The following is a 12521-nucleotide window of genomic DNA, read 5'->3' as shown; positions in this document are numbered from 1 at the left end:
AAGTTTAAACAAAACTTGGGTGGCAGCGTGGTATAAACATCCTTCTGATCATCAAAAGCTGTTTTGCCCACAATGTAAATAGACCATTATTATTACAATTCTAACTTGGCTATACTAGCTTGTTTTCTGTTTTTGACAACCTTTCCTTAGAGCAAGTTCTGGTCTATAACTAAGAGAAATATGTGAAATCTGTACACATTTCTGTGGAAAATATTATTTGCTGGCTTACTATATTGATACAGGACAAAATTATTGGTAATGCCACAACATATAGTCTAAAATTAATTTTATATATAACCCTTTCATAAAACAGGAAAACTACCACTTCCAATAATCTACCTGCTAAGTGTCTTTCAATCATGGTTTTCAGATCTTCTGAAACATTCTCATTTACTGGACCCATTTGGGACAAGGCTTCAAGTTTTGTCTTCTTTGTGTCCATGGCTCTCTTCCTTCTATCTCCTCTTTTATCTAGAGGACCTTCATTTTTGCTTTGTACTAACTCAACTTTTAAATCAGTGTCTCCATCTTCCTCCTCTCCAACTTCATCAACAGTAACAAAATTAAGTTCTTCTTTTAGATTGTTAAAATCAGCCAGAGAGTCTTCATCCTCTTCAGTTACTTCATCCAAAGTCACTAAATGCAAATCACTGCTGTCATCCTGTATTTCATCTACAGTGACTAAAGTAGAAGGGTCTTCAGGCATCTGAGAAGAAATAAACCCAATGGAATCCCTTACAGGATTTCCTTCATCTCCTTTAGCATTTAAAGTGGCAAAAGTTATATCTGCTGACTCATTTAAAGGTAGCTCTTCTACTTCTCCAATTTCATCCACAGTTACCAAGCGTTCTTGTTTGAGAAGATCTTGTTCTTCAGCCACTGACAGAACAGTAACATCTTTTGGTTCACTGTGGGAAATGCAATCATCCTGGTCAATTAATTCATCTAATGTAAGAAGTGAATTTGAATTTTTTACCATTTCTTCCATATTTAGTTCTTCTTCATCAATTACTTCATCCACAGTGACTAGAGCTTGTGCAGCTGCATCTTCCTCTTCCCCAATCTCATCCAATGTTACAAAAGATAATTCTCCCTCAACACCACGAGAGGCAGAGGTTTTCCCCTTCTTTTTCTTCAAGTTAAGTTCAGAAGAAGGAGTGCTTTTAAGAGCTTCTTTCCTTTTTCCCTTTAATGGATTCTGCTTGGCTTGAGAAGAATTCACTTCTTCTATAACCTCATCCACAGTAACAAATTCATCCAAGTTAAACGGAAATAATGGTTCCTGTTTGGAAGTTAAAAATCACAGTATTAACAACTACTGACGACTCAGGTTGCAAACAGTCACAATAAATGTGCAGGCAGATCATTTCTAAGAATTATACTGCAGTTTCCTAAAGGCTAAAATAAAATTAGGATTTTTTAAAAACCCTCCACAAACAGATTAACTGCAATTCATGAATACATGTTAAAGAGATTCAATGATATCAATCTAATTCCATTTTCACATAATTTTAATAAGATTGATTACTTCTTAAATGATAAGTTTTGTAATACAACAATGGCACAAAAATGCTACATTTAAGCATCTGTCAAACAATTAATATAAAGAATTTACCGATCCATATGCTAAATATCTAATAAGTGCTCTGAGAGGACTTACAGAACTTTAAAACCACTGCAAATGTAACTAGCTCACTGGACTGTTCCCACTGATCAATTCACTTACAATACACATTTTACTTATGCAATGCCAAGAAATAAAGCTTATGCTTTGATAGTTATTTTATGAAAACAATTATTACTAGTTAATGTAACTATATTTGAAAACAAAATATCTGTAATTTGAAAAATGATGCCTAGAGAAACCAGTTTCCATCAGTGCTCCCACATTTATTTAGAATGCTACCAATGATCAATTGTAAGTACATGTAATAAACTATTTAGCCTACTTCAAGATAAAAAGTATTAGTAGTAGAATTAGTGTTAGGGTCAAAAAGAAAACAGTCATTGCTATCCCTTACTCTATACCTCTCCTTCTCTAAACATTTCATTAACTAAATAAGGCAGACTCAAGTTATAAGACAGATGAATTCTGTAATGGAAGGATGGAAATGAAGTAGTGGTGTTAGTGGATTTTTTTACCTCTTTAGATTTGGAACTTCTACCAGTGGTGCTTTTAGAATTCTTAGTGTTTTGCCCAGACAAAGCCTGAAATATTAAGTAAGAAATACAGAAAAACAGAATTTACATCCAGGTAATTAAAGTTCTTAAAAAACCCAAAAACCCTAAACACAATTATGCAAATATTTAATGAGTATACACAATTAAGTTACTGGTCATTTACTAGTACAGGCATAGTCTCTGAAAATTGTAGCTAAATTCAGTTTTACCAATCTTTTCTTTACTATATCCATAATGTCTAAGTTCGGCAATTATGTGACTACAAAAAGGAAGCTTCAATTTAAAAGAAAAAACAGATTTTTCATTCAGAAGGAGAATGCTAAGTCATGTTAAAAGATTCACTACAGATTTTCCTTTTAAACCAAAGTTATATTTTTGACCAAATAATGCTTTTCCAACTAATTATGAACTTTGAGCTTGATATTCTAAATGACTATTGGCTTAATTTAATGGATTTGTTTAAGAAAGGGAAATGAGAGCTTGGGGGGCACAGTGAGGAGATGAAAGTATGAAACAAAGTTACATCTCCTACTCTGTAACTACAGCAGCAGAGCTAAGCACTTCAAAGACACACTGAGTCATTCTTCTTACTCTCCTCACCTTATTGTTGCTTTCATCCCGTTTCATGATGGAAGGTCTAGCTTCTGTTTCCTGAGACTGTTTGGTTATGTCCTTGTAATCCAGTTTAGAATCCTTGCCTTGCAGGACTGAGATCTTTCCACTGCTTTCTCTGGTAACACCACTCTGAGTGGATTTGAATTTACTGCTGCCTTCTGCCAAGTCTGATCTGGTACTTTTAAGTAGACCAAGTTCTTTGGCTGAAAGTTTCTTTTCAACATTTACTTGATCTCTGAGCACAGATTTTAGAAAACTTTTCTGATTTTCAGTTTTTGACGCTGGAGCTTTTGCTTTAGGAGAAGAGACCATAGCAGTCTTAATATTTGATTTATTGCCAGATACATTTGATACAGCCAGCATACTAGTTTTACCAGTTTCATCGGGCTGATTGGTCTGACCCAATTCTTTATTTGGGCAGGCCTTGATTATAGTATTTTCTGCAGGCTTTTCTTTCATTGCTACCATAATCTTTTCAAATTTTTCTGCAACCATCTTAGCTTCATTCTTTTCAGTCTTCTCTGTTCCTATCTGTAGATCCATTCTGGTTTCCTTGGTATTAATTTCATTCTCCTCCTTTTCATCCACGTCGCTTTTTTCAGAAATACTCTTTTTATTCACTATCTTCTCATCCCCAGTGCAAATTCCTGGTGCTACAGTCGTAACACAAGCAGATGGCACTATTTCTGAAACAGTTTCATGCGTGTCCACTTCAGCTACAGCTTCTACCATAGATTGTGTGATTCCAGAAAAGAAATCTTCTGCTTCAGATGGAGAATCTTCTAGAATTCCTTTGATACTCCTTTCTTCTATAAGTACACTATCTGATATTGGCAATTCTGTTTCAGGGTTCATAATTTCTGCCTCTTCCTTCTCAAAGTCAGTGGTACACACCTGTTGATTTAAAGCAGACTCCTCTATATTTTCCACAAATAATTCAATACTAGCTGGAGTGGTTGCCACAAGAGGAATTTCTATGTTGACCTCTTCCCCTTGAGTTTCAATTTCCAGTGTTTCAATAGCAAAGTCAGAGTCACACAGTGCTTTTTCAGGTTCTTCCTCACAAGGCTCTTCCTGCTGTATGGAAGTTTCTGTCTGAATATTGGGAGTAGTTTCTTCTTCAATCTCACTAGGTTTAACAGAGGGACTATCAGCTGCTGTTTGCACCTCACTTTCATCAACTGGACTGTTTTTCAAGTCAGGGCTAAAAGTATTTAAAAACAAACAAAAAAGAACACAAACAAAAACAAACAAAAATCAAACTATGATGAGAATTCAACCATTAAAAATAATTCTGTTGATGCCAATTGTAAAGACTTCCTGATGCATTCGTAATAAGCACTGGGAAATCCAGCCAATCAGCATTAAAGTGGTTAAGATGTTCTGATGTAAGTGTGTAAACAATGTAAACACTTAAGAGATCCTTCATCTCACTGAAGTTTTTTTTTTTTTCCTTTTTTGGTGGTACTGTGAATTAAACCCAGGGAAGATCTACCACTGAACTCAATTCTCAGCCCTTTTTTATTTTGAAACTATGTCTCACTAAGTTGCCCAGACTGGCCTCCAATTTGTGATCCTCCTGAGTTGGCCCCGGAAGTTGCTAGGACTATAGGCATATGTGCCACCCCACCTGGCTTGAAGATTTCTCTTTAATTCAAAGGAAACAGTGACAGAAGTACAACTACTGATATGTTTGTTCATTTTACTCATCTGAGTTATAATCAATATTTTTTTTCTGCTGTGTCAAGTTTGTACTTCATATTGGAAGGCCAAATGTGAATTTCAAATACCTTCAGTTATTATTAGATGTCCTATCCTCTTATCAGTGGTAACTGAAATAAGAAAATATGTGTACAGTTCTACAATGAAACTAAAATTTTCTACGTAAACTTTATCTAAACAAACTGGTAGGGGGAAAATGTCATTCTTAACCATATCCTCTTATTTTTTGATGTGAGACAGATTTGTTTTAATCTCCCAAGAATTATACTTATTAATGATATATACTTAAAAGAAGACTTCTTTGGAAATATTTTTTAAAATAATTCTGTTGGAAATTTAAAGTTAGAGGTGAAACTGATAGAACCACCGTAACACGAACATACTGTCTTATAAAACATTGTTCTCTGGCTACATTATAGAAAGAAATATATGTTCTTAAAAGAAACTTCTCCAGTTCTAATAATAAAAAAAAAATCCAATTATTCAGAAGAAATAGAGAAAATACATAGCCAAGTACATGTAATTGATGTTATCTCTCATCATGGTCTTCCCAAACCCAAAGTAAACAAAAGTGTGTAATCTTATAATTCCACTACTTTCACTGAGGCAGAGACAAAGTATTTTTAATATTTATGTTCTATAATCAGAATTTATCTTAGGAGAATAAGGAACACCTTAGCTTTTGAAGACAACATCCAGCATGCTGTCAACACAAATTAAAGTTTAACCAATATATTCACATAATTACATTAGAAGCAGCAGGTTGGAGGAAAATTTTTTTAAAAAATGATGATTACCATATCAATACCTCATAGTAAAGAGTACCTCTGATAAACTTCTCAAAGTACAGTTAAATATATTCTAGTTAACAATGCAAGATGACGTGTACCTGTGTCCTAAGACGTTCATCACATTTCAGAAGCATGGAAAAAGTCCAAATCAGGGTTTAATCATTTGAGCCAATAAACTGGCTCTCCCACAAGGATGGTAAATTTAATTAGGCTTGCAAAGAAGAATAGAACACTTTTCTACCAGAAAAACACCTGTTTGTTCAAAAGTTGCAAAGGCACCAAGTTTGAGTAATTTGAGTTGAAGAACCAGTAACCCTGGACCTTAATATGTATGCTATTTACTGTAAAAGCTACACTTTGTATAATGAAAAACTTTTATTTGAAATAATTCACATCTTTTATACAAAAAACACAAATGGCCAGGCATGGTGGACCACGCCTGCAATCCCAGTGGCTTAGGAGGCTGAGACAGGAGAATCGCGAGTTCTAAGCCAGCCTTAGCAACAGTGAGGCGTTAAGCAACTCAATGAGACCCTGTCTCTGAATAAAATACAAAATAGGCTGGGAGTGTGGCTCAGTAGTCGAGTGCCCCTAAATTCAATCCCTGTTACCAAAAAAAACAAAAAAAAAACAAAAAAAAAAAACAGTGGTTGATTTTATGTGTTCCAAATTCTTGGGACTAGTCAAAATAAAGTTTGTGGCTAAGCACAAACATGACAAAGAAGTTGTGACATACACAGATACATGAATATTATTTCTCAAAATACAAGATTAATTTCTGATGATGAAAAATAAACTCAAACTCCTGAATCATTACTGAACTGCATATTAACCCTAAAATCTTTACAAACATTTATGGGGCTGGAAGAATAACAATGAAGAGGATCTTGATTCCTGGCTCAAGAATATAGCAAGATTTTTTTCCCTTTACCATTAACATTTGTCTATAAATAGTTATTATCTTTTATACAAAATGAATCACTATGCAGTTCCACACTTGAAAGAGAACATAGAACTATTTGGAAAACTATTTAATTCCATATTTGTCCTTCTTTGCCTCTCTCTTTAAAAATTTATAGAATTCATTTACTAAAAATTAATACCTCCAGCTGATATGGTAGAAAGCATCAATAGTGATCAATTCAGATTGAAAAGTCAGTTTGAGATGTCAAATAAGTGACATTATTAACACCAGAGTTAAACAGGAAAACAGTCATATTCTGGAAAATGGCACACAAAAAGGATTCCAGGAAGGCATTCATCACAGGTATCTAATTTCCTACTCCCCTGTTCTACCCCATAGTCCCATAATTCCACAATGTCAAAAAAGGCATACAACAAAAGCTGAGCATGAGAACGAAGGGTAACACTGTAAGACAGGAAACTTTAGAGTTGACTTCACAATACTGAAGATTAGTGTTTATTTCAGAGTCTCACTGGGTACTTCCCAATATTAGTGAGTTAGGGAAATTTCATCTAGCATCCTTATTTGGAACCTTAGTCACATGATAAGTAAATATTGATTGCATGGAAGGGGGATGAATACAGGGTTAATATGTGGGTTATTATTAAACTATGAATGATATTTTCTCTACATGGGAAATCTATTTAAATAGTTTACATTAATTATAAACAAAAGGATCATATTCACGATGAATGGCAACCACAAGTACTTTATAAAAACAATAAATATTAGTATTTTCTTAACATCAGTTTACTCTAAAAGAAATGTTAAGTATTCTGGCCATATCCCGTATCTTTCTCCTTCATCTCATATAAGTCAGAAAAAAAATGAATGGCATACTAGAAATTAACTATGAAATGATTAATGCTAGAATTTCTAAATTAATTTTATAAGACTGAACAACTACCTATAAATTCATTATTAATATCTAATTTTAAAGATATATCTAAATAATAAGAGAAAGATAATGACCAATTACTACTGCTATAGGCAATAGCTTTTCTTTTGCAGACTTCAGAGAAAACTATCAAAGTACAGAAAATGAATTTGGGGGCAAGTCTATTTATTTACTAGTCACAGAGTTATTGTGGAAAAACTGTTGGTCTCTGTACTATTACATGTGCCACTGTTACTAAATCCTCTGTGGCTTTAAGAGAAAACGTTGTTGGTTGTATTATTCTTTAGGTATATGAATGTAACTAGGTTGATGATGTAAACTTTAAAATAAAAAAAAGTATGTGTTGACACATGTGGAAAACCCATTGCTTCAAAGTTACATAGTCATCTTTATTATCTAGAATAGTAAAATTTTATAAAAACTAAGAAGAAAAAAATCCATAAGACATTCTGTTTTCAGGCATCTTAAAATCAGTGTACTAAACAACAAATACTTTTTATATTTAAATACTTTCAAACTGCTATTTCAAGTTTACATGTTCTTATAACATGGACTAACAAAATACCAGTGATGAATTAGTACAAGAGGTAAAAGAAATGTTCTAAATCAGTGCTGTGCAAATAAAAGCAGTGAATGGCACGTTATTAACTGATGGGATAAGGAAGTGACAAAGACAATATCCATTTTAATGAAAACAATATCCATTTTAATGAAAACGTTAGTAAGGAGAGAGTGTACTGTGGTCAAATCAAGTTTGTGAATCACTAATTTTTAGGGACTCTAAAAAATGAGCTTTCATCCTCTGAAACTACAAAGCAGTTCATATTAACTTTTTTTGTTTTTTGACAAATTTTTCTTTCCCCACTTCAGTTTCTAAAAATGTACCAAAATATACACTGAAAATTATCTTTTTATTAAACCAATGAAGTTTTATATTTTAGAAATTAATTTTTCACTATTGTGTTCACTATAAAATAGAAAACTCTAACAAACAGAATATAATATTGATCATGAAGTTAAATTGTTAAAATTTCTACAAAGCATTTTATAAAGAAGTAATATTTATATATTTAATCTAAACAGTAATATTTATATTTCAATTCATAGTTTACCTAAATAATCAGTAAAACCTGAATGAGATAAAAAAACAAAAACAAAAAAACAAAACCCCTAGGTCAACAGAACCCCAAAAGAAAACCACAATGACTTCATATATACACAAAAGGAAATGAGTAAGATAGGATTTTTTTCTACAGTGAGACTATTTACTATAAATATGGAAATAAAATTCAGTATCTAAATACTGTAGAAAATGTTAGCAAACTTAAAGCAACATACCTTTCTTTTTCTGGTTCTGGGTCTTTCTCAGTTTGAGCCTGAAACACAATCCATATTTTATTAGAGGTTATTCTATTGGATTTTAAATATTCAGTTAAAAAATTTTTGAAGTTTAAACCTTAAACCCATTATGTCCTATTGTCCTATATAAAGATCACATAAATATCCATAAACTTTTTGGAACACCTGTAAAATGGCTCAGTTTAAGTTTTTAAAGGTGTCCTATACACAGGATGGAACATAATGAGTTAAAAATAATGAATAGATAGTTTTCGGTGTTCACCTGACAATCAGGTTCTAGAAATATTTTTCTCAATAAAGACCATTACATTGTGTTATACAGAATAATTCACATATAGCAATTAAATTTTCCTTAATGTTGACATGAATGAGAAACTATCTGTGGCTTATAAGAAAGCCAATAAACCTGAAATATAACCATCTTCCTTGTAGAATTATTTTAAAAGATTTCTATTTATAAGGAAGACTTAAAAATCCTACTCAAAACATTTAGAAATGCTGGAACAATAAACCTTTTAAATATTTTTCTGAACTTCCAACAAAACAACATTCTGAGACCTACCGCCCCCCATCCCCAGAAAAAAAAAAGTAGAAATTAAAAGATCAGTGCCTATATACCAAACACTATCTTAGGTACTTGGGGACATATCTGTGAACAACTTGCAAAAATAAAAAATATCTGCCCTTTAGAGCTTATACACAGAAAAAGGAAGACTTTTCTTTAGGAATCATGTGTTATCTCATTTGAAACTTTCTAGAAAGTCTGTCAGAAAAAAAGAATAGTACTTTACATAAAATGAATAATCTGCTTAGAGAACCTCTTTTAATAGAGTTTGTGACAGAAGTCTAGTCTACGTCCTACTAGCATAGCAGATATTACTAACAGTCAATAAACCCCATCCAAAGATAGTATTTATAAGCAGTCTTCTCAATCCGTGGAGTAGCCTGTTAGTGGGAACAAAACCTTATGTGATAGCAGAGGAAATCTAACAGATACCTGTATGAGGTAACTTCTTTACCAATTCATAAGTAAAAAGAGAAAAACAAATGCATAAGACTGAATGTGATAAGCACATAAACTGGTTTAAGAAAGATATTTCAGACAACTGTAGGAGCTTTAAAAAAAAAAAAAAACTAAAAAAACATCCCTAGAAAAATACAATAAAAATTGAAGAGAAAAAATAAACAATGAAAACTTTTCTCAAGTGAAGAATACACTGATCTTTTTTTTCCCCCTCAATACTGGGAACTGAACCCAGTTCACTTTACCACATCCCCAGCTCATTTTATTTTTTGAGACAGGGTTTCACTAAATTGCTGATATTGACTTGAAATTGTGATCCTCCTGCCTCATCCTCCCAAGTAGCTGGGATTAAAGGCGTATACTGTGATACCCAGCTAAGAACAGAATTTCCAATAAAATTTAATTTAAAACAAATATACACACTTCTTTCTCCCAGAAGGAAAACCAAAGCAGCCTATCATTATCATCATTATCCTAGAAATAATAATAATAGTATATGGAGTTACTCCACCCACATGTCAAAAAATTATATTATATTTTTCAAAATTACCTCACTTTATTCTCATGAAGACAAATTTACACTGTTCCATAAACCATGACAATTACAAGTGATTGCAAAACAAATTTTCAAAGAAAAAATATTTAGGGTCAAAACTAGTTTGACTACTGATTAAAAGGAACAAATTTTTTAAAAAATTTAAAGAATAATTATTCAAACTACATTCAGAGTATATCTTCTAAGTTTTGGGTAAGTGCTTTTTTTTTTTCTTTTCATTTTCGAAAGGAACAAAAACTGACACACAAAAAAATGTTACCTCAGATAAGTCCATCTTCAGAGATAACGTGCAAGTCAATACATGGTCACCTATGTTTTGTGGATTTTGTTTCAGAAAGTTGTACATTGATTTAGCAGATTCAGGACTTTCTAACTGAAGAATCGCCTTTGGAGAAGATTTAAAAAAAAAGCATGAGTAGTTCCTAAAAAATTAAAAGTAGAATTACATTTATTTAAGTATGATCTAGCCATTTCTTTCCATACACCCAAACGAACTGAAAAAAAGGACTCAGACATTTATTCGTACATAGCATTATTTACAATAGCCAAAAGATAGAAGCAACAAAACTGTCGACCAGTGGATGAGTAGACTTTAAAATGTGGTATATGCATACAATAAAATATTGTTCAACCTTAAAGTGGAACTTCTGACACATGATACAACATGTATGAACCTGGAAGACATATGTTATGGTTTAGATAAGAGGTGTTCCGTAAAAGCTCATCTGTGAATCAATGCAAAAGGATTTAGAGGTGAAGTGTTAAGACAGCCTTAACCTAATTAGTGTGTTCAACCACTGATTGTGATTAACTGGATGGTCACTGTAGGCAGATAGGGTGGGGCTGGAGGAGGTGGGTCACTGGGGGTGTATCTTGGGGTTTATATCTTGTCCTTGTTAAGCAGTGCTCTCTGCTTTCTGGTGTGAGGTCTTGAATTTGCTTTCCAGCATATCCTTCCACCATGATGTTCTGACTCATCTTGAGCCCTGAGGAATGGAGCCAGCTATCTGTGGACTGAGACCTCTGAAACTGTGAGCCCCAAAATAAACTTTTCCTCCTTTAAAATGATTCTTGTCATGTCATGCCTAGCATGCAAGAGGCCCTATGTTCCATTCTACCACCCCACCCCCCAAAAAAATCAAGGAGGAAAAAAAAAAAGAAGAAAATACAATGTTGATTGACAGGCTGGGAGGAAGAGGAATGGCAGGTTATTGTTTAATGGAGCTTCTATCTGAGATTATGGGAAAACTTCTGGAAATAGATAACGATAATACTGTCAATAAAATGTGAATGTGCTTAATACTTAATAATGATACTAAATAACTGAAATTAATCAGTGAATTTAAACATAGCTGCAGTGGTAAACTCATGTTTTTTGCAAATGGCAGAATTTGTATATTTTACCACCATAACATTTTTTTTAAAAATTCTTGAATAATTTGATTGTCTTTTTCTTTCAGGCTCTAGGTGTGTGATTCCAAAGGTATTGTTAATCCTATCTCCAAGTAAAGGAAGGAAAACGTTCCTTAGAATGTTGCAAAAGGCAAAGCAAAACTGAAAATGATATGCATTTTTAAAGACTGTGTATTAAGGATGTCTACAAATATATATATATAAAAGGATGCTGGGCACAGTGGTGCATGCCTATAATCCTAGTGGCTCAGGAGGCTGAGGCACTATGCAACTCGGTGAGACCCTGTCTCTAAATAAAATACAAAATAGGGCCGGAGATGTGGCTCAGTAGTCAAGTGCCCCTGAGTTCAATCCCTGGTACAAAAAGAGTCTGCCTAAAGTAAAACTTTAGAATTTGTACATGCCATCTGTGCCCTACCTTCCAGCCTATGTCACACCATTCCTATATGCACATCTGTAATCCTAAACATGTAATCCCAAACATGTTCTATTTTCAGTTAGAACATACCCCCCCAAAAAAGTCATTGATCAAATATGTACTTTATATAAAGCAAAAACCATCCACTTTAATGTGAAATCCTGCCTTTTTAGATAAAATACTGCTAATCAAAACCTAATTTTAATGGTTATAAACTAAAATATATATTGAATATAGAGGGTATGAAAAATGCAAATAGATGAACAATTTTTGGTTCTTAATTTTAAGAGAAGAAGCATAGTGGTGCACACCTATAATCCCAGAGACTTGGGAGGCTGAGGCAGGAGAATTGCAAGTTTGAGGCCAGCCTCAGCAATTCAGTGAGGCGCTCAACAACCTAGCAAGACCCTGTTTCAAAATAAAATAAAAATAAAAAAAGGCTGGGGATGTGCTCAGTGATAGAGCAAAGTGCCCCTGGGTTCAATCTTGAGTACCAAAACAAAAAGAAAAAAAAGACGCCAAATCATGAAATGAGTATTTATAACTTCTCATAAATGAACAGACCTAAATCTATGTTTTA

The 12521-nt window shown here is 33.2% G+C and overlaps 1 protein-coding gene across 4 annotated transcripts in view; it reads right to left on the bottom strand.

Annotated features, from left to right (window-relative positions):
• Window positions 1-12521, bottom strand: part of Znf638 (zinc finger protein 638) — a 57888-nt gene that overhangs the window by 5065 nt on the left and 40302 nt on the right. For all 4 annotated transcript variants that reach the window (XM_076833902.2, XM_076833905.2, XM_076833904.2 and 1 more), the window contains 5 exons: window positions 10370-10495; window positions 8510-8547; window positions 2782-4000; window positions 2143-2208; window positions 340-1282 (listed from right to left, as the gene is read on the bottom strand). In XM_076833902.2, the coding sequence (XP_076690017.2) occupies window positions 340-1282; window positions 2143-2208; window positions 2782-4000; window positions 8510-8547; window positions 10370-10495 (2392 nt within the window). The remainder of the gene's footprint in view (window positions 1-339; window positions 1283-2142; window positions 2209-2781; window positions 4001-8509; window positions 8548-10369; window positions 10496-12521) is intronic.

Source organism: Callospermophilus lateralis, chromosome 14 (assembly GCF_048772815.1).
Source record: "Callospermophilus lateralis isolate mCalLat2 chromosome 14, mCalLat2.hap1, whole genome shotgun sequence".
Classification (NCBI taxonomy): Eukaryota; Metazoa; Chordata; class Mammalia; order Rodentia; family Sciuridae; genus Callospermophilus; species Callospermophilus lateralis.
This window is presented reverse-complemented; position numbering and strand designations above follow the sequence as displayed.